This window comes from Oncorhynchus masou, chromosome 32 (genome assembly GCF_036934945.1).
Source record: "Oncorhynchus masou masou isolate Uvic2021 chromosome 32, UVic_Omas_1.1, whole genome shotgun sequence".
Classification (NCBI taxonomy): domain Eukaryota; kingdom Metazoa; phylum Chordata; class Actinopteri; order Salmoniformes; family Salmonidae; genus Oncorhynchus; species Oncorhynchus masou.
In genome coordinates, this window is record NC_088243.1 from 31745671 (window position 1) to 31771954 (window position 26284).

The window sequence follows — 26284 nt, forward strand, 5'->3', positions numbered from 1 at the left end:
CTGCGGTTGTGAGGTCGGTTGAACATACTGCCAAATTCTCCAAAACGATGTTGGAGGTGACTATTGTAGAGAAATGAACATTAAATGATCTGGCAACAGCTCTGGTAGACATTCCTGCAGTCACCAGGCCAATTGCAAGCTCCCTCAACTTGAGACATCTGTGGCATCGTGTTGTAACACAAAACTGCACATTTTAGAGTAGATTTTTTATTGTCCCCAGCACAAGGTGCAGCTGTGTAATGATCATGCGGTTTAAATCAGCTTCTTGATATGCCACAACTGTCAGGCGGATGGATTATCTTGGCAAAGGAGAAAAGCTCACTAACAGGGATGTAAACAAATTTGTGCACATAATTTGAGAGAAGCTTTTTGAGCGTATGGAACATTTCTGGGATCTTTTATTTCAGCCCATGAAACATGAGACCAACACTTTACATGTTGCGTTTATATTTTTGTTCAGTGTAAATGCAGGTGTATATAGAAGCATCACGTTTAGACACAGCCTAATGGGACCTCAGACAAACCAGGTTTCCATCTGCCACGGTATCTGTTAAAGATGTCTACGATGAGTATGGCGTGTCTCCTCTAATGCCCAGGAAGCTAAGATTCAAACTCCCATTACAGCTCTGTGACAGTTGTCAAAATACAGACTTCCTCTAAGTGACAATCAACTGAAAAAAATGCCTTCATTTTTCATATTAGATCATTTTTCCTACTGACAAAGAAACCACAAATAATTAGGTACATTTATTGTCTGATTTTATTGAGAATATGCCATTTCAAGCATTAAATTATTCAGTGTAGTTTCTGGAATGGAAAAGTCTACGACTGTATTGGTCAATATTTGTATGAAGACGAGGATCATTTTATAAATAACAAGAAAGGAAATATATAATAAGCAGAAAAACAGTTCCAGTGATGTATGAAAACAATGGTGGTGCTAAATGTGGCACAATGGCCTGAATGGTAGATCGCACAGACCAGCTCTCTCCCATTATGACAAAACTAAGGGAAAAACACTTTGGTCAAAGGTCAAATAGCGCCGTCTTGATTGTAAATCTGCAGTAATCACTTAGATGGTGGCACAGCCTTCCAGGTTTACTCCCCTTTATATATTAATTGTTCATTTCCCAAATCCTCTTCACCATTTCCTTGCTTATGACCCTCGCAATTGAATTACAAATGGAGGGTGACCATTGCATTGTGGGGGAAAAGATTAAGTGATACAGCAAAAAAAAAAAAGGTAATCTGGACAGATTTCCGCTCTAATACGCTGACATTCTTTTCCCTCAAACATGAAACACAACCATTTTCCATATAAACATACTCATTCTCTTTACATATACACATTACATGGTGGTGTAAGAACCAGAGAAATGTACAAGTATTTACACATTTTACAAAGTCCCAATTTCCCATGGGGTGCTCTTGATAGCTCAATATCCCCAATAACACCAGAGGTTATATAACCACATATCATACCAGTAACTGATGTGAGAAAAGACCAACAAAAAGGAAGTAGAAAATTATTTCACCAAATGGAAATCATAAAACAGTAGCACTAGTTACTGGCTAACTGACAATATTCATATGCATCAATGTCAATTTCATGTTTTAGGTAAGAGAAGGCTTGTTTCATGATTTACAGAATGCAATCAAATAGGCATGGTCTTTACAGTTTTCAAGTGTTCATGTGTTGAACCCAAGTTCTGGAATTTCACCCGTAAGTTTTTTACCAGACTACCCTCAGTATTTTTGCCTGAAGTCAGTGGAGACCCTTTGGCACAGTACTGGTAGTCGAGGCTTTTCAAGATTTTGAGTTGGCCCTTTCCTTTAGCGCCTTCCTCCTCTACTCTCTCCTTCCCTCCAGTCTCCACAGGCCTTGCGCCAGGAACCCTCTCCACTATAATGACCTTGTTCTCGTTGGGCAGGGTGGTCTGACCAGCCACGCAACAGCTCCTCGTGGGCACCTGGAGGTTTTGCAGTTCATGTAGAGGCAGTGTTCCCAGCATGTGATCCAAAGAGTTCCACCTGCACAGCGGGGGCTGGGGCGGGGGCTGGGGCTTAGCCTTCCCCACAGAGCCCACACCCCGGTGGGCCATGGATGACGTAGTCTCAAGGGAGTCTGTTAGGGCACTGTTCATTTCTGTGGAGCCGTTGCAGCTGGATGAATAGCCAGCGGGGCTCCATGAGGTGCTGCACCCCTCAGTACAACTCTCCATCCTCTCTGGGACGGAATAGCTACGGCTGACAGGTGAGGCATGGGAGGAACCTGGGTCCAGCCTGGGGTCAGTGTATTTAGAGCGCAGCTCCTGGACATGTGGCCAGTGGAAAATCTCTGTCTGCACTGGGCTCGGAGGGCCGTTGGGGCAAGGGGACGTGACCCGTGAGCTGGCCCCAGAACTGAGGCTTGGGGCTGGGCTTGGGGTCCTCAGCTCATGCACAACAACTTGCTCATAGGAGTTGAGTGACAGCATCAGGTTAGCTCTACCTGCATACACAGAAAGACAGGGCAGAGCAGTTTTATAATTTCAGTTTTACAGATTAGAGCATCACATCAAATCATAACTGATCAACAAAAAAACAAAGCTTACCCCAGTCTCTCTTTTGGACCTTCTCCTCGTAGACAGCTGGCAGGTTCTTGGGGGCAAGGTGTTTCTCAACTTCCCTGTTCCTCTGCCTCACCACAGGCCTACTGTTCTTGATGCGCTGGCTGTACTGGCGGGCCAGCTGGAACACCTTGTTCTTCATCTTCTCCATGTCCTGCAGGATCAGGTCCTCATCTACCTCTGAACACAGACTGATTATCCTGGGGACGGGAGCGCTACTGACCCCGCCTCTCTCCCAGGACTTGGGAATATTATTCTGGCAGGATTCATGCCCTGAGAAGGGGTCTGGGGTGATTATGACAGGCAATGGGACTGGAGATTCCTTTGAGACACTGCCCATGTCTGACTCCTCCAGGATCCTCATGGGCTCGATGTACTCAGCTTCAGGGCTATCTCTGCTGGTTCCCCCCTTCCTGGATAGATGTGATCTGGGATGGAAAATTTCCTCTGTACTATTGGAACCCTTGGGTTCCTCAAGGGTCCCATTGACATCTATCTCTTGCCACACTTGGACCATGTCTGAGGAGGGTCTGAAGAACTCTTCCTCATCTCCAACAGGAGCATCATTGACACTCTGGGACCTGGGCTTTGGGTCTCCAGCTCTCTGTGGCTCCAGCACAGGGGTATTATTAGTCCTCTGCTCCTTTTCTATGCCAGGAAGGTCGAAAGCTGACCAAAAGGTGGGCCGGATGTTCGGGGAGCTCCTCCGGTGCCCTGGAACCGCCTGGTCCTGGGGTTTGCCGTTAAGCTGCCGGCTCAGGTGTCTGACCAGGCCTGCAGGGATATAGGACAGGCTCTCCCTGCGTGTGATACTGAAGCTGGCGTCCTGGTGTTCAGCATGTTCATAGTACCTCCTGATCTTGTGGATGAGTATCCGGTCTTGCTTGGAGAGAGTGAACTGGCGCTCCACCTCCATGAGGTGGTCTGGTCTAGGGTCAGACATTGAGGTGTTGGCCTCCAGGAGCAGTGGGTGTTCTGGGGTGGAGTTGACCAGGGTCTGGGCCTTCTCCTGGAGCATGGTGCTCAGACAGGGGTTGCTACTGCTCCTGCTGCCCGGCTGAGGTGAGGGGCAGCCCAGGGAACGCAGTTCCTCTGAGACCACCAGGCTGCCTCTGCGGGACAGGCTGCTGACAAAATGCTCAGCAATTACACTAGCCTGGTCCAACACAGAGACAGTTAGAATGCTGCTGGGCTCAGTCTGCAACGCCCCATCCTCCAACTCTGAACACTCTCCATTGGTTGCTGATGAGGAGTTAATCTCATCCTGTTGGTGGGCAGAGCAGTCACTCTCCTTCTCTTCTCTTTCTTTGTACCTTTCCTCTTTCCTCTTCTCAAGCTCCGGTGTCTGAGATGTCTCAAGCTGCCTGGGAAGCAGGGTGGGCAAGGCATCAGGCTCTGTGTATAGGGGTGGGTTCTCGTCACTCTTTTCCATCACCATTACCTTAGGAGCACTGCTTTGAGGAAGCACCTCCTTCACATACACCTGGATAAGGAGGACAGAGTCTACATTAACATCAGGATGGTTAAGGCAATATGTATATGATAAGCCATCGGGTACTGATGTTAAAATCCAAAGTGATTATCTGACATTTGACAAATGAACAGAGTTAAATGATCAGGCTAATCTGTTACAGCAGCCACGACCTCTGATAGTAGCACATATCGTCTAATATTCTGTAAAAGGAAAGGACAGTATAATGGATAGTGGGACATTTTGATTCCATTTTTAGCTTTACAACTAATTCCAATACAATTGCCACGGGCCATGCCATACACCCCTGCTGAACTCAGCATTAAAATGTAGCAATTTCAAAAATGTTGAAAACACCAATTTCACTCATGTGCAGTTATAACAGACTAATTTCCAACCGCCGTCTGGCTGTGATGGTGTGTGTGTGTGTGTGTGTGTGTAGTGGAATGCAGTAGGGAGCTGCGAGAAGGAGATAAGGGAGGGATGAAAATAACTTGTCACACTCGGCTTGGAACCAGCCGTCCCACAGAGCACCCAGGAGACGCAGGTTCTATCAAAAATATTCCCCGTCCCAATATCAAAATGTTGCATTTCTCACCGTGAGCGATGACAGGCGGCAACAGCATGAAGGAGGGGACGTTCTCATTTACAGAACATAAATACACAACCCCCTAGAGCTGAGATGATAAACCGAAAATTACCGACACTGCCTTCTTACCGAAGGGTCTTAATAGTCAGTGATTTTGCGACACAATGTACCTGCAATTTTTTGGTTCTAAAACCAAACTTTGCTCAACAGTAAAAGCATATGCATTATATTGATTCCTGCTATGACAGTATCTGCCTGTCCCTGTTTCATTAGCTGTCAGCTGATGTGTGAGCGAACCACCCCATCTCCCCACTGTGCGCACAGTCTAAGCACAAGCATCTCTCAAAATGTAATTGTGCTACATTACTGTTGTTCTAGTTATAGAGAGGAGGAGGAGTCACAGCTTTCTGTGAGTATACAATTTAATTCAATGAGTTCATGGCACCACTTTACAATCAGAGTAGGCTAGTCTATGTAGTATGGTTTTGATGCGCCTGTGGAGCGGAGCGTGCCATTTGCTTGAATAGGCCTACATCAAGTAGCTATTGACCTAGCACTGGAAAGGTTTTGTAGGGCAATGGCCTACATTTACTGATAGGTTAATCGATTAGCCTACATAGCTTGATATGATCTTATTGCTAGATAGCCAAGTGTTTTGAGTTTCCACTTCCCCAAGTGGTGAACAATATGCCAGTAGGCCTATGCACGAAGATGGTCGGCACATTAATCTCTAAAGAGCCAAATTCAGATCAATCTTTATCCTATTTTGACAGGTTGCACATACAAAATATCATGCATTCCCTGGATCTGTTAGATCGAATGGCTCACCAGTGCACTACATTCAGTGGGTCCTGCAGCACCCTCAGCACCCCTACTTCCCGCAGCTATGCCCGCTGGTTGTAGGCTATTAAGATGCCAAGAGGACTTATCTGAACGGAACAGTGCTCATCTTTTGGGCCAACTACCAGTCTTCCTTGCTGGATATTTTCAAAATTCCCATCCCCCTCAAAATATTAAATCATTTTCTGAAAGCATTGCCTGAGATATATAGAAGAACCAAAAACATTTAATCTGTTCAGAAGAATCTCTTGAAGCTTAGTCTCTCGTGACTGATTTGGTTCTGGGTGCAGAGACCCACCTCAACTTTGACCCAGCCAGTCCAAACTCTCCATACCTGGTCAGTGAAGGCCTCCACTGTAGCCATTTCACTGATCTCCTGGGCTGATGTATCCATCCTCACCCTCATTGGTCTCTTCTCATCTACAACCTCACAGTGTTCTTCATCCTGGGACAGCAGAACACAATATGAAGGGGACTGCAGCACATTTAGGTTGAACACCGTGCCTTACACAGGGGTACCATGGCCAAAAACCATACATTGGAGTATCACATTGCTATATACTCTGGTTCCAGACAGTCACAATACTGATTAGCATTGGGTTGTAAAGCACCTGTGTGACAGTACATACATTATATAGACAGCTGACATTCACATTAGAGATATTCAAAGTTCAGGCCATTTTAATCCCATTAGAGCAATTAACCTTTAAAAACCTCCTCGGTGGTTTCGGAAAAAATCAAAAGAGAAACCTTTTAACTAATGTGATTGCCAAAGACCAAAGCACCCATTATCCTGACTCCCCGATTTGACAGGCAAATTCACCTTTGAAGTCATACATCAGCTCTGTGGATCCATTGACTCAATGCAAATGCAACCGCCAACTACGCACAAGGCTAATTGCTAACCTCTAAATTAGTCATTTCTACAATGTTGATTTTGGGTCTAACTCCCCGCAACATAAGAGAAAAGCATGGTAGTATGCGTGTTAATCCTTCACTTAACCCCCACCCCCCCTCAAATTCAGAACATACGAAGCCTTTTAATGACTGGAACACAGAAAATCTATATTTATAAAGTACATAATACCATCACCTTTCCCCAACATTAAATGAAGACGTGATTCATCATAAATCTGATCACCAGATCTTCATGCTACTGATTGTTGTTACCATTCCTGGAAGGTTAAGTCCATGCTGTTATTATTGTGTGAGTTTGAAAACCAGAAGCATTCCATGAGTATGGCAAATGGTAGCTGGGTGTTAGTGAATTACATCAAGGTCGAGGTAAACAGAGAAAGGGAGATTGTTGATTGGCAAGCCAATGAAATGGCAGAGGAAATACGAAACCCATTGGTGGCAGTGAGCCTCACCGTTGTGAACCGAGCGGAAAGCAAAGCCCTGGCCCTATAGTGCCAGCAGGAGATGGCTGCCAGCATAGAGCTGGCAAAGTCGGCTACCTGGTCGTCTTCCATCAGAATATCATCCATGTTCATCTCCCCCTTCTCCTCCTCCTGCTCAGTGCCCCCCTGGAGGGGCGGGGACCCTGGCCTAGGGTCCTCACCATCACTGGGACATAGCTCTTCCTGGTCCTCCTGTACACTAGGCCTCTCAGCCTTGGGCTTGCCTGGACTGGAGCCCAGCATACTGACACTAGCAGAGGGTTGCAGGGAACGCCTGTCCCCCAGCAGAGCACCTTCACTGTCCGCATGCTGTAGCGTGAAGTCACAGAGTTGAGTTGTTACTGCGAGGCCAGCATAGACGTGTTGTGTTTTGAATGCAATGTTTTGAAAATGATGGCATCACTGTGACTGCTCTAGTATAGTGAGAGATATGAAGGCACAATGTGTCCAAGTCAGCATGCTGTCCATTCCACGCTGTGAACACATTACATCACTGAAAACCCTGAGACAGAAACCTTCAACTACCACAGTTTAGCCCAATAGGGCTTAGAGTAGCAGTTCCTCTCTTTTGGCTAATTTCTCTCTGAATGGAAATTGTTTGACCCTGCTAAGTCAGGGTCAAACAACATTATCTCACTAGACACATTGAACAGAGTCAACTGATTTCTCTTTCTGCACAGAGGAGAAAAAAAACATGTCAGGGAAAATTGTACTTTCATCATTGGGAAGCTTACCTTCAGAATGGCTGCAAGTCAGGGGTAGATAATGAAGAGGAGACAAATTTAAAAAGGAGAATGTCAACAATATTGCCAATACAACAAACTCCATTTATATAACATACTGTAATAATATCTGAGCAAGTTAATTGGATAAACTGAATGAGAAATGCCTCCTTTCAGAGACTCAGAAATGATGCAATTCACAAGGACAGTCCTCTCTGACCGAGGAGGATAAAGAACAAGAAAATAACTTCATTAGGTTTGTAGCTAAATTGATTTGAGAGGGCGTAAAGACTCCAAAGAGACAAGACAGAGGTACTTAGTTTAGTCCTTTCATTACTGGATAATTAAAATGCATGAGAGCAGCCCGAGCAACAGATCTAAAGCCAGGACTGAATTTGACTATTGAAAAGAGCTTGAGCATGACAAAGCCTTTCAGTAATATGGCCCATAATTTACATCATTATGTGTGAGCTAGGGCAGAGGGGTGTGTGGGGGTGGAGTGGAGTGGCTGGCCTTTTGATCTGGCTGTCCAGGGGTCATCTAGGGCAGAGGGGTGTGTGGGGGTGAGAGTGGAGTGGAGTGGCTGGCCTTTTGATCTGGCTACCCAGGGGTCATCTAGGGCAGAGGGGTGTGTGGGGGTGAGAGTGGAGTGGCTGGCCTTTTGATCTGGCTGTCCAGGGGTCATCTAGGGCAGAGGGGTGTGTGGGGGTGTGGGGGTGGAGTGGAGTGGCTGGCCTTTTGATCTGGCTGTCCACGGGTCATCTAGGGCAGAGGGGTGTGTGGGGGTGAGAGAGTGGAGAAGAGTGGCTGGCCTTTTGATCTGGCTGTCCAGGGGTCATCTAGGGCAGAGGGGTGTGTGGGGGTGAGAGTGTGGAGTGGAGTGGCTGGCCTTTTGATCTGGCTGTCCAGGGGTCATCTAGGGCAGAGGGGTGTGTGGGGGTGGAGTGGAGTGGCTGGCCTTTTGATCTGGCTGTCCAGGGGTCATCTAGGGCAGAGGGGTGTGTGGGGGTGAGAGTGTGGAGTGGAGTGGCTGGCCTTTTGATCTGGCTGCCCAGGGGTCATCTAGGGCAGAGGGGTGTGTGGGGGTGAGAGTGGAGTGGAGTGGCTGGCCTTTTGATCTGGCTGCCCAGGGGTCATCTAGGGCAGAGGGGTGTGAGAGTGGAATGGAGTGGCTGGCCTTTTGATCTGGCTGCCCAGGGGTCATCTAGGGCAGAGGGGTGTGTGGGGGTGAGAGTGGAGTGGCTGGCCTTTTGATCTGGCTGCCCAGGGGTCATCTAGGGCAGAGGGGTGTGTGGGGGTGAGAGTGGAGTGGAGTGGCTGGCCTTTTGATCTGGCTGCCCAGGGGCCATCTAGGGCAGAGGGGTGTGTGGGGGTGAGAGTGGAGTGGCTGGCCTTTTGATCTGGCTGTCCAGGGGTCATCTAGGGCAGAATGAAAGTATGGGGTGAACACAGAGACTTGGTACGAGCGACAGAGAACCTGAATCATAGCAGCAGTGGCTCCAGTGTAATGAGCATCTGTCTGTCTGTCTGGTCTCCATGTTCATTTAACGTTCAAGTCTCATCATGATAATGAACGACAAAGACCTCTAACAGGCTGTTTAAGATAATGATTATGAATAACAATTGTTGCCTTTAATACCTTTGGTTGTCCTCACAATCTGTTTCGCTGGTTCTAAAGAAAAAAAGAAATGGTCGAAGCATAGTGAAGATATGTGTGGCAAATATACTGTACTCTCAGACAGATATCACACAAGCAATGAGCTTTTAAGACAAAACCAACGTCTAACCAAGGAGTCTATATATATATATATTTTTTTTTTTAAATCTCAAAAATCGTAGGACTGTGGGTAAGTAACTAATCGAGACTGATGAGTTGGCTTTAGTGTTGTTTTCATAAAACAAAAACATTGCTTTAGTATGTGCAGGGGGAGGGGAACTATCTTACCTGATCTCCTGCGTCCGTGCCGTCCTTCTGCAGGGAAGTCTTCAGCCTGGCAGGATACAGCGTTCTTCAGCCTCTCTGGGCTGTAACGGTACCTCCCTGATCCTGGGTCTGCACACAGCATCACTACTACTCACTCACTACCAAGCCAGTCAAAGCAATCATTCTTTACTCATCTACAGGGGACACAACAGTTAATAATTGTTCCAAAAGGTTTACAAAGAAGCTAATATATTTCCAGTAAATGAATTGATGTTCTTGCACTCAATGACGGCCTTTTATGTTGCTTTGGTAACAGCCGCAGCCAGAGATATGGTTAGTGCCTTTACCTTATATTAATAGCAACCGTATTCATTTATCTGGAATACTCACTGAGAGAATCATTTTCCAGGATGGCCTCTTTTGCCTGTAACACAGAAATCAAAAGAAAGCATTAGTAATAAGTTGATGGCGCAAGACTGTAGGATACTTGAAGGAAGTGGATTTGAATCCCTGCTGTTAGGTTTACCTTCTGTGGGACGATGGTGTGGTGGTTCTCTAGAATCAGCCTCTTGATATGATGAGCCCAGAGGCGCTTCTCCTCTACAGTCTTGGCCTGAAACAGACACTTGTCAATCATAGTGAGCTCTTGGAGAACTATTACAAGAGAGGACAGGCGTATGATGTAGTGGTCGAGCCAAACTCACCTGCACAGTGTGAGGCTGCTTGGGATGCTTGAAGTGGATCACACTGAAGTGCAGGGGGTCTTTGGCACTGTCAAGCAGCATCAGAGTTGAGCACTGAAACCAAACACATACAGAAACATTACACAAACGTTAAACCAACCTGACAAAGCAGGCCCATGCCATTCGGGTTAGACTGGTCGACTGTGCCTGCTCCGTACCGAGATGTGGGTCTTGTAGACGTAGTGCTCTCCTCTCTTCTTGGTGATGAGGAGCATCTTGTCAAAGAGGAACAGCATCCTGGTATTCTTGGCACGTTGTACCTGGAAAGTTCCCTCCAGGACCAGCTCTCCAAATGTAGTGAGGTCAGGGCCCTTCCAGTTGATCAGGAGAGACTGGATCTCCTGCGCACACACACACACACACCGCTCATATATGAGTGTCTCTTGGTCTTCTAAACACTGGTTGGGTACACTACACTGGCAAAACTATACATGAAAGCATGCACAAGGGGTGCAAAGTCAGCGTAGAGAACAGTTGTTTTTTTGTAACATTAAAAAACACAGTTAGGCAAAAGGGAAACCATGGGCAGGACACTAGCCATTCAATGAAAAGCAGGAATTAAAACAAAACCCAAACGCAGCAGACGAGGTGACCCTGTAGAACCTGGTGGTTGGGCCTGGTGTTTAGGAGTTAAAACATAATTTGATTTATTGGGTCCCTACAAGACAAATTTCTTTCTAAAGATTTAGTCTTTAGGCTATGTTTTAAGGTTGGTGGTGGAAGTTAGAGGTTTATTGCTTTATTGGAACAACAAATACTTTGCAATGAACTCAAAATGTGAATGTCCTCTCTCCATACACAGAGTACATTAAACTCAGCCAGGGTGTTACTGTGGGACAGCAACCTGGAACAGTTTAGGAGGCTGGGTGACAAACATAATGCCTTATCAACAAGAACTCCAGCAACACAGTGAAACAGCATACACTTCATTATCTGATATAAAAACCTAGAGAAACATAGCCACCAGAAAATGACCTCAATTAGATGTCATTGCTGCACTACACAATGATGCAGGTACAGTATATCCTAATAGTGGAAAGGGGTGGGTCAAATTCCCTTCACCCCACCCTGAGTAGCCATACTGACCTGCAGCCTGACAGAGTGCTCGTGTTTCCTCTTCATGTCATTGATGTACCAGGCAACCCCGGTCATGGTGTCGATGGCCTCCTGCACCACCTCATAGCCCTCCTCATCCGGGTCAAAGTGCTTGGCGATGTCCTTTCAGCGAGAGAAAGAGAGAGCAAACAACCACAGCATGAAGAGTCAAGACCTCTGGAGTGGGTTTGATTGTGTTGTTGTAATATGCAATACAATGCTTTGCCATCTTCTTGCTAGGATAAAGGTTGAATGCAATTTTTTTTGCCCACCTGTGAAGAAGGAACCCACAATCAACCTGCAATCACACAAGGACAATTCTATATAGTTTTCTTGGACCATCTCTACCCGTAGTAAAGGTAGTAGGTAGTGAGGACCAGTGTACCTGCAGAAGCAGGTGGTATTTGAGGATCCTCTGGACAGGTTTGAGCAGGTAGGAGCCCAGGGGGAGAGAACGCTTGAGAGAGGCCTGGCGATCACTGAAGAACTCAGCCAGGGTCTTACTCCTCATGCAGTCTGTCAGTGCACCCACAGAGCTAGAAAAAAACACAACAAGCCAATGGATCGTACAAATGACTATCATTTTCATTTAAACATGTCCATTTTCTGGAACCCAAAGGTTCCAGGAAACCATCAATTATTCCTTCTACTTACTTGGGATAGTTTGTGCAGTACTGCGTGTAGATCTCAAAATCATCACTCTATAAAATAACAAAATGGAGGAAGACCCCAAAATCAGATCAATAACACTAGCTTGTCCAGCTTCCCGATGATAGGTTCAAGTCAGTCTGTTTGTGAGTGGCCTCCACTTACCTTATCTACAAAGCATCTGGCCACAGCCACAGGGTCATTTTCACACATGTCCAGAGACTGCAGCAGCTCACTGTGGAGGAAGACCGACACACAGACATGCACAGCATCAACTATACAGACATCTGAGGTCTTGTCAGAGACAGCAAGAAGAGGAATTCAGTGTAAACTACAGATAACGGCCAAAATATTGGAAACAATAAATGAAGGAAACAAAGTATATTGAAAGCAGCTGCTCCACACAGGTGTAGTTTCTTGAGTTAAACAATTAACAACCCATCAAGGTAGCCCCTAGGATGATAATGCCTCCATCCACAGGGCACAAGTGGTCACTGAAGGATTTGATGAGCCTGCAAACGAGGTAAACCATATGCCATGGCAGTCTCAGTCACCAGATCTCAACCCAATTGAACATTTATGGGAGATTCTGGAGCGGCGCCTGAGACCCCGTTTTCAACAAAACACCAAATGATGGAATTTCTCCTGGAAGAATGGTGTCACATCCCTCCAATAGAGTTCCAGACACTTGTAGAATCTATGCCTACGTGCACTGAAGCTGCTCTGGCCAACGCCCTTTTAAGACACTTTATGTTGGTGTTTCCTCTATTTTGGCAGTTACCTGTACATTCAGGTACTATGTCAGGTAACGTGTTTATGTTTTGCCTGTGGCGATACCCAAACTAATAGAATATGCATGGCTGAATGTGTTTGTTCTGGTTAACCTCATTCTGTCCATAGACCCCAGAGAGTCAGGTTTCCCACACCAGAGTGGACACAAGGAGAGAGGGGTCACCACTGCAAAACATAAAGGAGTATAAAACCAACACCACCACAAAAAGGTGTTCTGCGTGGTCACTGGCCACACACATGCCCAATCAAAGAAAATCTAACAGCATTCAGCCGCATGGGCTGAACCAAATAATAAAGGAAAAACAATGAAATGTCTTTGTGCTTTTTTGTTTGAGGATTATTTTTGCCTAAAGATCATGTTCATTAAAATGTTCCAAGATATTCTTTCATCAAACCATTATGTGGCTTCTAATGGCAGGGGAAGATGGTCTGTTTCAGGGGTACAAGCAGAGTAGTGTGGTGACCTGACCCGGAAACGGGTGCAGTGTGTCACTGTGGGTCAGACCAGTACTGTAGTGGGAACTTTAAATCACAACATGACCCAGAGACAGTCACTAGTTAGTCACACACATCTCTAAACTGAATGACGAGTCTAGGACCGTCTGAAATCCCTGTGTATGACAATGAACTGTCTGCATGAGACCGTCAGTCTCCAATACAATACAGATAACAGAATGCCATTCCATGTCTATGCAGAGGTTCGTACAGTTTCTGCTTGAATGAATCTGTCCTCAATCACCTTGGGAGAGTGCATCAGTGTTGCACATGTTTTCAAACCAGTGCTGTAGAAGTACGCTTGCCTCTTGCGCATCAGTAATTTGCTCCCCCTGGGCACTTCCTGCTAATTGGCACGACTCAGTCACAGCGTTTAGCCGAGATGATGCATAGTGTGCAGTGTCTCGATCAGACAACATCCTAATAATCCATTCGAACAGACACACTTCATTTACTTTCTAAAGGACTGTAAACACATTGTATATTGATTCTGTAGGCGAGTCAGGGGGACGTATATATGAAACTCCCCTTGCTGTAGATGAAACAACAAACATTAATCAAAACCTCTATTTTAGAAGAGCATGTGGGGAGGAACCTGACAGAGCATAGGGATGTTTGTGGCTCTTCTCTTTTGGCATGAGGCTTAGTGAGCATATCCTGACACGATACGTTTACATAGACAACATATGTTGTTGTTTGGATGATCCTATCGGGTGCACAGAGTGGGTGGTGGTCCTGATAGCATCTGCAGCAGAGTGGACACATACAGCCATAATGTAATTTGTCTAATGCGTAACTGATCCCAATCTGCTGTGTTCTGGGCCAATCTGTGTGATTGGTGTTGGTTAGCCATATTTTCCTCTATCGGTCTAAATCTGTTTTGAGGTCAAACTCTCCAACACAGCCATAGAACAGAGCTCTTGCCAGGAAGCCTTTGAATCCATCTCTGTCAAAACAGCATTCCACTGAAATGGCAATGTATTCCCAATGTATGCTTCAAGTTGAATGTAATGAGTGTTAAACGTGTACCAAGTTGTTTTTGTGTAGACGGTCTGTAAAAAGAAAACGCATACATGCAGTTACAGTTAATTTGCCTTGTCATTTTGGGAGAACATGGGGCATTGACAGGTGTCTGACTTACCTGTTAAACAAATAGATGTCCTCTATATTCCCAAACAAGGAAGAAACCTGGTCTGGTTGAATGGGAAGGTTGTCCATGTCTATGATGTGAGCCAGGTAATCCTAAATAAACAACAAGACTATGGTTTGTAAGTCGCTCTGGATAAGAGCGTCTGCTAAATGACTTAAATGTAAATGTTAAATGTAATGGTTATACTGCAGGTTCTATTTTCCCTATGAAAAACCAAATATCCTGTGTGTGTGTATATATATTTTCAGTCTAAACTGCAATTTCAAATAATTTCCAGTAGAGGGAGCTTGTGTATAGACAACATTTAACATGCTCCTGTGCTGTTGGCTCGTGGTGGATTCTGCTTCAATGTTTCAGTTTACCGCACATCCTGTTTGCACTTTTTATGACCAGGCTAAAAAAGACCACATAGGATGATGCCCATCTGCTGTCTATTAACACAACACTGTATGACTCAGGATCAATGTGTTCAAATCCAAGTGGTTCTGTTGTAATGTTTCAATGGTCCTTTTAAGGATTTATTCCTTGTTACTGGAGGGTAGTTTGACCCTCTGGCAGTAGTTCTGTAAAAGTCCATCAGACCAGCACACAGTGTTCTCCTCCCATGGCCCCTCTCCCATCTGGTGGCAGGACTACTCGATTTTAATATAACTGAAACAGAGGCACATTAGTCAGAGTATATGCTAGGAATGGCTGATGCTTCTCCTCTCACCCAGTTACACACTGGTGTTCCTTATAGAAACGCACCAAATACAGACAACTACATAACTCAACTGTCTTGCAAGCAGACACGCACTCACAGAAGAAAAATCAAACAGTGTTCGACTGTTCGTATACGCAAACACACGTGCGCGCACACACAGAACCCGAGCCCCGTCAGTGCAGTGTGAAGTAGTCATCCCTTCTCACCACACACTGAACTAAACCATTTCATAGTGGAAGCATTCCCGTCCAGTGACAGCAATGCCGACTGTCTTTCAGCAGGGCGTCTCACAGTCCCAGTCTTGAGCACCACTAACACCAGCCACACCGAGGCCCCCTACTGACCACACACAGCCTGCGAACACATGTACAGCCTGCTGTCAGAACAACGTTAGGTCTAGGCTTGTGAGTATGGTTGGGTGACCCATAAAAGGGTAGTGCACCCTAGGGGGAGGGGAAGAGCCATTTAGAGTGACATCTGGGAAGTCATAAGTGGCACATGTAATGAAATAGAGATGACTTAGTGAAAATTGATGAGAGGAAGACTATGGAAGCTAGTAGTACTCCAAACAGAGAGATTTTGACCCTCAGCATATCTGTTGAGGTGGAAGTGAAGGTGCGATTCCACCTGTGTCACACAGCTGTTCTAAGAGCTGAGATAAGGAGGCTTCTGCTTTCCCCAGATGTGGCACACAGTAGGTGGTGTAGAGAGGCATGTTCCTAGACAGTGTCTGCTCTCCGCCAGATAAACTAACAGCTTCCCGGGTGTAGTGTCGACATCATAAGCGACAGTAGCAGGACAAACAGATGCATCTAATGTCACTGAAATGCCAAGCTTCACATCCTGGAAAAGGAGATTCTGGTACTGAAACGTACATGACAAGATGCCATTGCAGAGCAAGTCATTGAAATGCTGAATTTAGATTTGGGATTGTTCAAAGAGTTTCCTCCACCACAACATTATGTGGGGGAAAAAAACAGTTGCTACTCTGCTATGTTTCTTCAGTTGGCATTGTGATGGCTGTGTTTTTGTTGGCTGTTGCCTGTAAGAGGCCGGAAAGCTCTGTATCCTAGTTTAGGTTGCAATGAAGCAGGCAGCTAGGCAGGGCTAGTTGGAAGTCCTGAGGCAGTGTGGGAGTGCTTGTCAGGAGCAGGACTACGTGATTACTCTGGCTACTGCTGCAGCAGCAAGGGCTCAGTCAGAGCATATCACCCTCCAACACCTCCTAGGCCAGGCGCCAGCAGCACAGTCAGCCACACAGAGACAAGGTGAAGAGAGCCATTAACACACTACCTCTGACCTGTCTGCGTCATGTGTTTAAGACATTATAACCTGTACGCTACAGGGCTCTCAAGCCACCTTCCCTATGGTCAGTACTAATCCAAAGAGGAGAATTACCCCAACCTGAAGGGGCCAATAGGGAAGGCTGATCTGCACATTTGGCAGTTGTTTTCAGACTACAAAGCCAGCAGCCATGATTAGAGGTCAGTTTACTTAAACGTGGAGTGGAAGAAATCATCTCTGTCCCATTTCCCACAACCAGGAGATGACATTAGAAGCATCCGTTAATATCTATGACCAAGCTCATCAGGGGAGAGGTTCTGCCTTGAAAGAGGTGCTTTGTGTCTTAGCCCTGATTTTGCTTTTCGAACTCAAGACCTGAGAAGATAACGAGATCCAAGTTTCAGAGCTGTATGCATTCACAGTAATGTAAACAGAGTGCATTACATACATCAGTTTAAAAACGTATCAGTCACATTGGAATCCTAATCCGCTGGTTTTACAGGCTACATGGTATTTTCTATCCGATGATGAAAATGCACTGGTGCAAAGCACTTAAGAATACTTTAAAGTACTACTTAAGTGTAATTTTGGGGGGTATCTGTACTTAACTTTTTATGTTTGACAACTTTTACTTCATTATATTCCTAAAGAAAATAATGTACTTCATACATTTTGACTGCTTAGCAGGACAGGAAAATGGTCCAATTCTCACACTTATCAAGAGATCACCCCTACTCACTAAACAAAAATGCTTTGTTTGTAAATAATCTCTGCATGTTATTGTGTGCCCCCTGTAAATTAAAAAAAAAAAGTACCGTCTGGTTTGCTTAATATAAGCAGTTCGAAAATGTACACTTTTTCTTTTGATACTTAAATGTATTTTTGCAATTACATTTACTTTTGATAGTTAAGGATATTTAAAACCAAATACTTTAAAACATTTACTCGAGTAGTATTTTACTGGGTGACTTTCACTTCAGTAATATTTTATTAAGGTATCTTTACTTTTAGTATGACAATTGGGTACTTTTTCAACCTCTGAAAATGCCAGTTACAAAATACGCAGGGAACTGTTTCACCAGGAAATCAAACTACATCCTGGTAAAACAATCAACCCTAGAATATTTTATAGGTAGCAGACACATGTGGCTACAAGGCAAGCAGTCACTTGGAAAATGGAGAACCTTATTTGCTCTCCCATTCCTTAGTCTCTGGCTAACTCCAGTAAATCAGCTCCATATTTGGGAGGTACAGACATTAAGTCATTGCTACATACCATTCCAAGAGAAACACTCTGAAATACCTATTAACTTACACTATATCATATAGTGAAAACACTATTGCATAGATTCAGGTCAAGCCTCAGTCCTATTAACTAGAACTGAATGGACGCTCAAGGCGACTCACCTCCACAATGCTGCGAAGGTCCCTGACATACATGCGCTCCGTCTCAATGATCTCCATGACCACACGGTCCACGTAGCTGAGCTTGGGGTTGGGCGCCATGGCTTCAGTGGCAAAGGGTGATGTTGGGGTCAGAGGTGCAAAAGCTCTCCTGTTGGAGGTGTTGGACTGGGACCTGGTTTGACTGTGGCTCCACCACTGGTCTCTGGTCCCCCCCTGGATGAGGCCCTGCAGCTGGGCCTGTGGCTGCTCCCTGGCTCCCTTTGCAGGGCTGAGCTCCAGGTCAATGTCCTCTCTACTGGGGGGAGGTGGGGTGGAGGAGGGGAGGGCCGTGGTACTGCCGTAGAGGCTGTGGCTGTCCCTGGAGGAGCCAGAGGACAGAGTGGACACCAGGCTCACTGGACGCTTAGCCTCTCCCTCCGAAGGGTCAGCACACAGCTGGCTGTAGCCGTCTGGTCGCTCATGACAATCACTGACGGAGACGGCAGAGTACAACCGAGGAGATTCTGATAGAGAAGAGAGAAAAATGAGTTAATATGCAGGGTTCATGGGCAGAAAATAGATCAACAAGATTGATTCAATGGATCTAAAATGTATTGTGAGGTCCTGATAACAAATACTGTACTCCGATGAGTGATTAATGATCCATGACATTATGAACCCAGTGTCCAGCCTGAAGAGGAGTGCTTTACTGTGAAGGGGATTTCTCAAATCATTACTGACTTGCCCCAGTTACAGCACTCCACATTCTCTGGAAAACCCAGCCATTTCCTCCACCCTCCCTGACTGGTAGTGGCTTAGAAAAAAATGGAGGAAAAACCGATCGGGAGAAAATAGGGGAGTGGGAACCAGAGTCTTGTTTAGGGAGCTACTTCTCAAATCAAGAAAAATGGAATTCATATTCAGTTTCACATCCTTCCGGTCCAGATTGGGAATGTTCCCCACAAACTTTCCCCAAATACATCAAGTCACAGTGGTTTATTTCAGAAAGTATTTGGAAGGTAAAAGGTCAAAATGCATTTTGCACCATTTAAAACTATGATATTCTTGCCACTGAACTTGAAACCAATAAACAGAGCCATCTGGAGAACAAACCCCTTATTGGTCACAGCAGTGATTGGGCCAGGGATATTGCCAAGTGAGGACAGAGAGATGGCGTTAATACAGACTTACTTCATGGAGTCAACTGTGTTAACAAATTCTTTATGAAATCGATAAGGCAGTCATAAAATATGCTTCATTAGCACACATCCCACATCTTATAAACATGGATCTGTCACTAGGCACTGCGGGCAGCAGGCCATTTGACTGGAGATGTGATCTGTTACCAATGACCCAAATTACTTCAGAACTGAGGGGGGGGCTTTCTATATAGTAAGGATGGTATCACAAAAGTGATATACTTGAACATTTCACCTTTGAGGTATAATAAATGTAGAAAAAAATGATTATTAGAAAGTATTGGAGATGAAAGAAGAGCTCTTTGAGGTCATAAGTCAAATTTGTGGAATCAACATATACAGGAAACAAAACAAGTCTCTCCCCCTCTACATAGGTTATATATAGACAGTCAGCTGGATGTTGCCAGTGAACTCTGGTGAATCACACTGTCACTGTAGGAGTGAGTGAAGAGCAAACACACAGGTTTCTGCACAAGCCACATGCCTTCCTCCTCCTGGCATCCTCAAGTTTCCATGAATCAGGAGTGAGCTCATCAGGCCTAGAATGCTGGTGCAGTCATTTTGTGCTACACGCCAGCCTCTACAATCTACCACAGGGCTCGTCTACAACACCAGACTCAAGCATGCCAAGTCTCAGAGAAAGAAGGGGTGAGCATGCAAACAAGGGTTGACCACTTCATAGAAGCTGTTTAGAGTAGTTACAAAATCATGAAATAGTACTACTTACAGGGAGTAATAGTACAGTAGGCTGTTGAACTCAGACCACTAGGAGTTTCTGTTGTAGTATCTACTCAGACAGAAGCTCCTCTTTTCCCCATTTACTTTGGGCTGGAAAATTACTACCTTGCCTGCTCTAAGAGCCAGCCGCCAAGGCCTCCCTCCCTATCACCTCTGTGCTGACGTCAATACCCAGACTGTCATGACTGGAGAAGTAATGACAGTCAAAACATCTCCAGGTTTAATAACAAACCCTAACGAGTCTCCAAGCCACTCAGTTCTACAAGTGGAGTGCAAATTATATGACTTGTCCTAGGCTAATTCAATCTTTACACAGTATGTTTCTTTACAGAATTATTACATAATGGTGACTCAACATTAGGCTCATCAACATCATGACAAGCCATGGCAGTAAGATGGGCCATAAAATGATGTAAGAGATGTGGAAGGTCTCGGGCATTAGTACCGGGACCAGGGATAAGAGAGAAAGCCAACAACAGTAAACTGTACCACCTAGGGCTGTGGCAGTCATGAAATTGTCAACCGGTGATTGTCAAGTAGAATAACTGCCGGTCTGACGGTAAATGACCATTAATTAACAAACATATTTACCATCTCCTGGCTTCCACACAGCCTACAAGCCACTGATGCAGACCTTTGGAACATCTACATTTGAAAAAGTCTAATAAAGCCATGTAATATGGCCTCCACCTTCACAATAAAGCCATTATTTATTTTGGACAGGTCTAAAGAAACATGATATGGAGAAAATGTAGTCTACTTCAGAAGAACAGAATAGCTTACACTGAGTTGTCCTTATGTTAGGTCCTGACCTGGCTATGGGCTACACTAGTTCATTAAGCAGATAAGATTAGCTTAGAATGGCATTTTATAGTGGCATTATTTTATAGTATGAAGAATACAATTGAAATAGCTGAATAAAATTGAAATTGTTTGGAGAAAATATCCTTTCTGAGGGAGTGCGCACATGTGGCTATTCTGTGTTGAGTGGTTAAAAAAAAAAGGTCCTCCTTTATGCTTAATTTAGAGCTATTTATGCAACTTCAGTTGTGATACAAATGTTTGGCTAAATGTTCAGATTTTTAATTACATTCTAAGGCTGCATGACAACTAATGATGATTTGAAAAAAGACACATGAAAGGCATGAGCTCTGCTTTGTTTCTTGCATAGGCTGCACACACTTGACAATGCTTTGAATTTCCCGACGGCATATCCCTATAGTGTGGCTGTAATGCCCCCAACAAAAACAACATTAAAAAAAACACACCTTTTGTGGCCAGTAGCCGTTGTGCCCTTGGGCTGAATATAATAATTCCCTTCTTCCGGTTGCATATCCCGAAGAACCTCTCACATCTCGCTCAGATATCTCAATTCTTATTAGCCAATGCCCTTCACCTGATCGGGTTCTTCTCACAGGCATCAATCTCTACTCCGAAGTAGGCTACAAGTGAAGACAGAGAAGCAACTGCACGAGTCCTTATTTAATTCCAAGGGGCATATTGAAGATGTTAGAAGAACTGTCCACAACAAGATGAGTAGGCCTAACGAACAACAAATAGCACTAGCCTATTTCATTCTACTATCCCCCATAGTACAAAAGTTGACTTATTCCATTGGTCAATTGACCTGTGCGAGAAATAAATATTCCAAACATACTCTGGGACAGTTGTGGGATGCTATAGATCCCAAATTAATACCACCACTCGCATCCATTTGAATTTTTTTTTTTTAAACCAATGAGGCTGATGCAACAGATCAGAACATTTAGCTTATTTTTGATAAACTATTAGGCCATTTCGTCACATTATAAGCGCAGCAATGCGTACACGGCAGTAGGCTATAAGGGCGAATGTTACAAAATACAATCATTTAGCGGGAAAACACCATTCTCAAAAGTTACCACAAATGTGATTATGCATGTAATGCTTTATTATAAAAAGGTGCATTTTTATGGTGAAAATGATCTTCCCCAAAAGTGAAACTCATGCACCACCTGTTTGCCATGCCAATGTGCTTCATTTGAAGAAGTTATTTGACCACTTTAGTTGTGATACAAACCTTACCAAAACATATTGGCCAGGCTACATGATGTGTGGGACTATGATTTGTTAAAGTTTTTTTTTTTTTTTTAAAGGTATGAGCCATCTGCCTTACTGCATACAACCTGGGCATCATTCACTAGTGATATTACACAATTCACAAGCGATAGGCTAATATTGTCACCCATCAGACTATTCTTGATTTAATCTCGTCTTTACATATATATTATATGTGTGAAATTAGTTTTAATTTAGAATGAAGCATTATCATGCACCAGGGGCAAAAATATACATGTCATCTATGCACTTAAACAGCAAATGGAGGACGCTCTTCCTGTGGTTTAATTTTCATGCCAGCCAGGTAGGCTATACTCCTGTTGTAAAGCCAAACAATGTGCTTAAATATTAGGAAAGTTGAGAAATATAGTTAGCCTATCCTAAATAAATCTGATGGGATCCTCTTTTTAATGGCCTCTATCACTCCGTTTTCTGACGCAGGCGTAAGCCTATAGAAATGTTGCGCAAAATGAGCACTCATGAAGTGTTTGTTTTTTGATCGATCTGCATTGATGTCAGAGTGATTAGAGAAACAATATAGTGCCGAGTACCAGACAGTTAGCAAGTTTGGTAGGCTACTAATGACCATCAGCAGAATCAGAGCTTAGAGAAGCTTAGTTACATTGACTAAATAGTCACGTGGAAATTGACTGCGGTCATGTCTCCGCTGGTGTGGCGGTAATAGGTCACTAACTGCCCTAGTACCACCAATCTTCTCTTTCCCTGCTCAGAGTACCCACTGAAGATATAAGGTAGTCGATATTTGCCTGATCCCACACTCCATCGATTTGAGCTCCTCCGTACGATTCCATCAACCACACGCGGAGTGGCTTCATTGTAGCAGGCAATGCTAAGGAATGCAAATTAAAAGCCCTGGTAAACATGTGGGTCTGGAAATAAGGTTAGAGCTAAATTAGCAAGCATACTGTGACGCAGGGCAGTGTTTCCATTGGGCCTCTGTGGATAAGGAAGTCAGATCCAGGATTACCAGAGAGGACAGTGATGACCTCCATCTCTAGTACATCACAGGCATAAACCATGACTGACAAAATAGCAAAAAAGAAAGACTGCTAATGACTTGGCCATAGGCATTCATCTCACGTACCTATATTAAGTTGAAATCCTCACATAGTGTCAATACAGTATGTATAATGTATCAGACTCCCGCTCAGAACTTAAAAAGGCAGTGTCTGGTCTATCCTGGTGCCTCAGAGTCTCTCCAGCATCTGCAAATATTTAATACTGATCCCAGAGGATCAACATATCTTCCCTGGCACAGGCCTGCCTGCACACCGCGCTGCCATGACCAATAAACTCCCACACTGGGTGATACAACTGTGATTCCACCCCCACACTGCCATACACCAACACCTGTCCCTTCACTAACAGAGAAACAAATGTCAGTAAACACAGCCCTACAGATGTTCAGATGAGATGCCTCACAATTCTGAACACACACACACACACACACACACCGATTTGACTTCATCTGAATACAGGTGGTGACCAGATGTCATCCCTCATAAAAAAGTGTTTACAATGAGAAACCTAATTTAGTTCCAGTAATACTTTAGCATATTATAGCAACAATTCTCTTGAGATACAGAGTCAGCTGGGAATTCTTGAACAGCCCATTTACAGGCCCTGGCTGAGCCAATAGCTGCAGGTAAATAACTGCTCTGGGACCTGTTAATACTCAGAAGGGGAGAAGTGTGTGGGAAGATGCCCTGAGTCTAGTTTAATGTGATGCATGTGGTCCTGACAGAACACAGAACTGTAGGTTACTGAGCTGAGGTATTCAAAACATAACATCTTCAGACAGATGTGTACATTCTTCTCTGAGAGTGTCAGAACGAACCACTAATTTCCTCACTCATGAGGGGGAACTGTAAGTGTTCCTCTGCAGCTTTTGATGCAGGAGATATTTAGAAAATGTACAGTATGCACATCCATCACAGGACAACCAACACGCCATGACAAAGCAACAGCTGATTTTTCATCTTCACCATTGAGACTTCATATACACACACACACACACACACACACACAGATACTTTCACATGGAGTATTCAAAGCTTTGTGTAAATATTTGGAGGCTGATTTGCAAGAAGATTTACATGTGTTGACCTCCCTGCGGCCTGTTCTCAGTTGGATGGTCTGCAGGTTACAGCTTTTAAAGACGTCTATAGGCATTGCATACATAGTCGGGTATTTAGCCAGCCACCAATTGTGCAAGTTCTCCCACTTAAAAAGATAAGGCCTGTAATTATCATAGGTACACTTCAACGATGACAGACAAAATGAGAAGAAAAAAATCCAGAAAAATCACATTGTAGGATTTCTAATTAATTTATTTGCAAATTATGGTGGAAAATAAGTATTTGGTCAATAACAAAAGTTCCTCAATACTTTGTTTTATACCCTCTGTTGTCAATGACAGAGGTCAAACGTTTTCTGTAAGTCTTCACAAGGTTTTCACACACTGTTGCTGGTATTTTGGCCCATTCCTCCATGCAGATCTCCTCTAGAGCAGTGATGTTTTGGGGCTGTTGCTGGGCAACATGGACATTCAACTCCCTCCAAAGATTTTCTATGGGGTTGAGATCTGGAGACTGGCTAGGCACTTCAGGACCTTGAAATGCTTCTTATGAAGCCACTCCTTCGTTGCCCGGGCGTTGTGTTTGGGATCATCGTCATGCTGAAAGACCCAGCCACGTTTCAATGCCCTTGCTGATGGAAGGAGGTTTTCACTCAAAATCTCACGATACATGGCCCCATTCATTCTTTCCTTTACACAGATCAGTTGTCCAGGTCCCTTTGCAGAAAAACAGCCCCAAAGCATGATGTTTCCAGCCCCATGCTTCACAGTAGGTATGGTGTTCTTTGGATGCAACTCAGCATTCTCTGTCCTCCAAACACAACGAGTTGAGTTTACCAAAAAGTTATATTTTGGTTTCATCTGACATTCTCCCAATCTTCTTCTGGATCATCCAAATGCTCTCTAGCAAACTTCAGACGGGCCTGGGCACGTACTGGCTTAAGCAGGGGGACACGTCTGGCACTGCAGGATTTGAGTCCCTGGCGGCGTAGTGTGTTACTGATGGTAGGCTTTGTTACTTTGGTCCCAGCTCTCTGCAGGTCATTCACTAGGTCCCCCCCGTGTGGTTCTGGGATTTTTGATCACCGTTCTTGTGATCATTTTGACCCCACAGGCTGAGATCTTGCGTGGAGCCCCAGATCGAGGGAGATTAGTGGTTTTGTATGTCTTCCATTTCCTAATAATTGCTCCCACAGTTGATTTCTTCAAACCAAGCTGCTTACCTATTGCATATTCAGTCTTCCCAGCCTGGTGCAGGTCAACAATTTTGTTTCTGGTGTCCTTTGACAGCTCTTTGGTCTTGGCCATAGTGGAGTTTGGAGTGTGACTGTTTGAGGTTGTGGACAGGTGTCTTTTATACTGATAACAAGTTCAAACAGGTGCCATTAATACAGGTAACGAGTGGAGGACAGAGGAGCCTCTTAAAGAAGAAGTTACAGGTCTGTGAGAGCCAGAAATCTTGTTTGTAGGTGACCAAATACTTATTTTCCACCATAATTTGCAAATAAATTCATTAAAAATCCTACAATGTGATTCAGGATTTTTTTCCCTCATTTTGTCTGTCATAGTTGAAGTGTACCTATGATGAAAATTACAGGCCTCATCTTTTTAAGTGGGAGAACTTGCACAATTGGTGGCTGACTAAATACTTTTTTGCCCCACTGTAGTAGACTACTTTATATCCACAATATTATTCAATCCAAGAGATGGCAGCGCAGACTCCCACACCCTCAGGCTTTAGCTCAGTCACAAAGGCTTGGTAAGGGTCATTTCCATCGAAAAAGAGGACCCATGAGCACCAACATGTGAAGTTCATAGGAGCCTGTTAAATTGGGTGTCAAATGAAAGGTTAGTCTATATTATTTTTTTAAATTAAGGAATATATACACACTGAACAAAAATAGAAAACACAACATGCAACAATTTCAATGATTTTACTGAGTAACAATTCATAAGGAAATCAGTCAATTGAAATAAATTCATTAGGACCAAATCTATGGATTTTTCATGACTGGGAATACAGACATGCATTTGTTGGTCACAGATACCTTTAAAAAAAAGGTATTGGCATGGATCAGAAAACCAGTTAGTGTCGTCTGGTGTGACCATTTGCCCCATGCAGAGTTATATATTTGTTGTACTTTTACCCCTACTTCTCCCCAATTGGTAGTTGTGTTCTTGTCCCATCGCTGAAACTCCCCTATGGACTCGGGAGAGGCGACGGTTGAGAGCCACGCATCCTCCAAAACACACACTTCTTCTTGACACACTGCTCGCTTAACCTGGAAGCCAGCCGCACCA

At 44.4% G+C, this 26284-nt stretch overlaps 1 protein-coding gene across 1 annotated transcript in view; it reads right to left on the bottom strand.

The window, feature by feature from the left end:
• Positions 1-742: 742 nt before the first annotated feature.
• LOC135525934 (pleckstrin homology domain-containing family G member 3-like) overlaps positions 743-26284 on the bottom strand; it is a 47505-nt gene continuing 21963 nt past the window's right edge. The window contains exons 5-21 of the mRNA XM_064953907.1: positions 17873-18375; positions 14470-14570; positions 12207-12276; positions 12048-12094; positions 11779-11929; positions 11385-11516; positions 10457-10639; positions 10260-10352; positions 10082-10168; positions 9946-9979; positions 9577-9684; positions 9271-9303; positions 7644-7654; positions 6880-7218; positions 5844-5954; positions 2595-4092; positions 743-2491 (exon numbers count right to left, since the gene is read on the bottom strand). Of these exons, the coding sequence (XP_064809979.1) occupies positions 1656-2491; positions 2595-4092; positions 5844-5954; positions 6880-7218; positions 7644-7654; positions 9271-9303; positions 9577-9684; positions 9946-9979; positions 10082-10168; positions 10260-10352; positions 10457-10639; positions 11385-11516; positions 11779-11929; positions 12048-12094; positions 12207-12276; positions 14470-14570; positions 17873-18375 (4337 nt within the window). The 3' untranslated portion in view covers positions 743-1655. The remainder of the gene's footprint in view (positions 2492-2594; positions 4093-5843; positions 5955-6879; positions 7219-7643; positions 7655-9270; positions 9304-9576; positions 9685-9945; positions 9980-10081; positions 10169-10259; positions 10353-10456; positions 10640-11384; positions 11517-11778; positions 11930-12047; positions 12095-12206; positions 12277-14469; positions 14571-17872; positions 18376-26284) is intronic.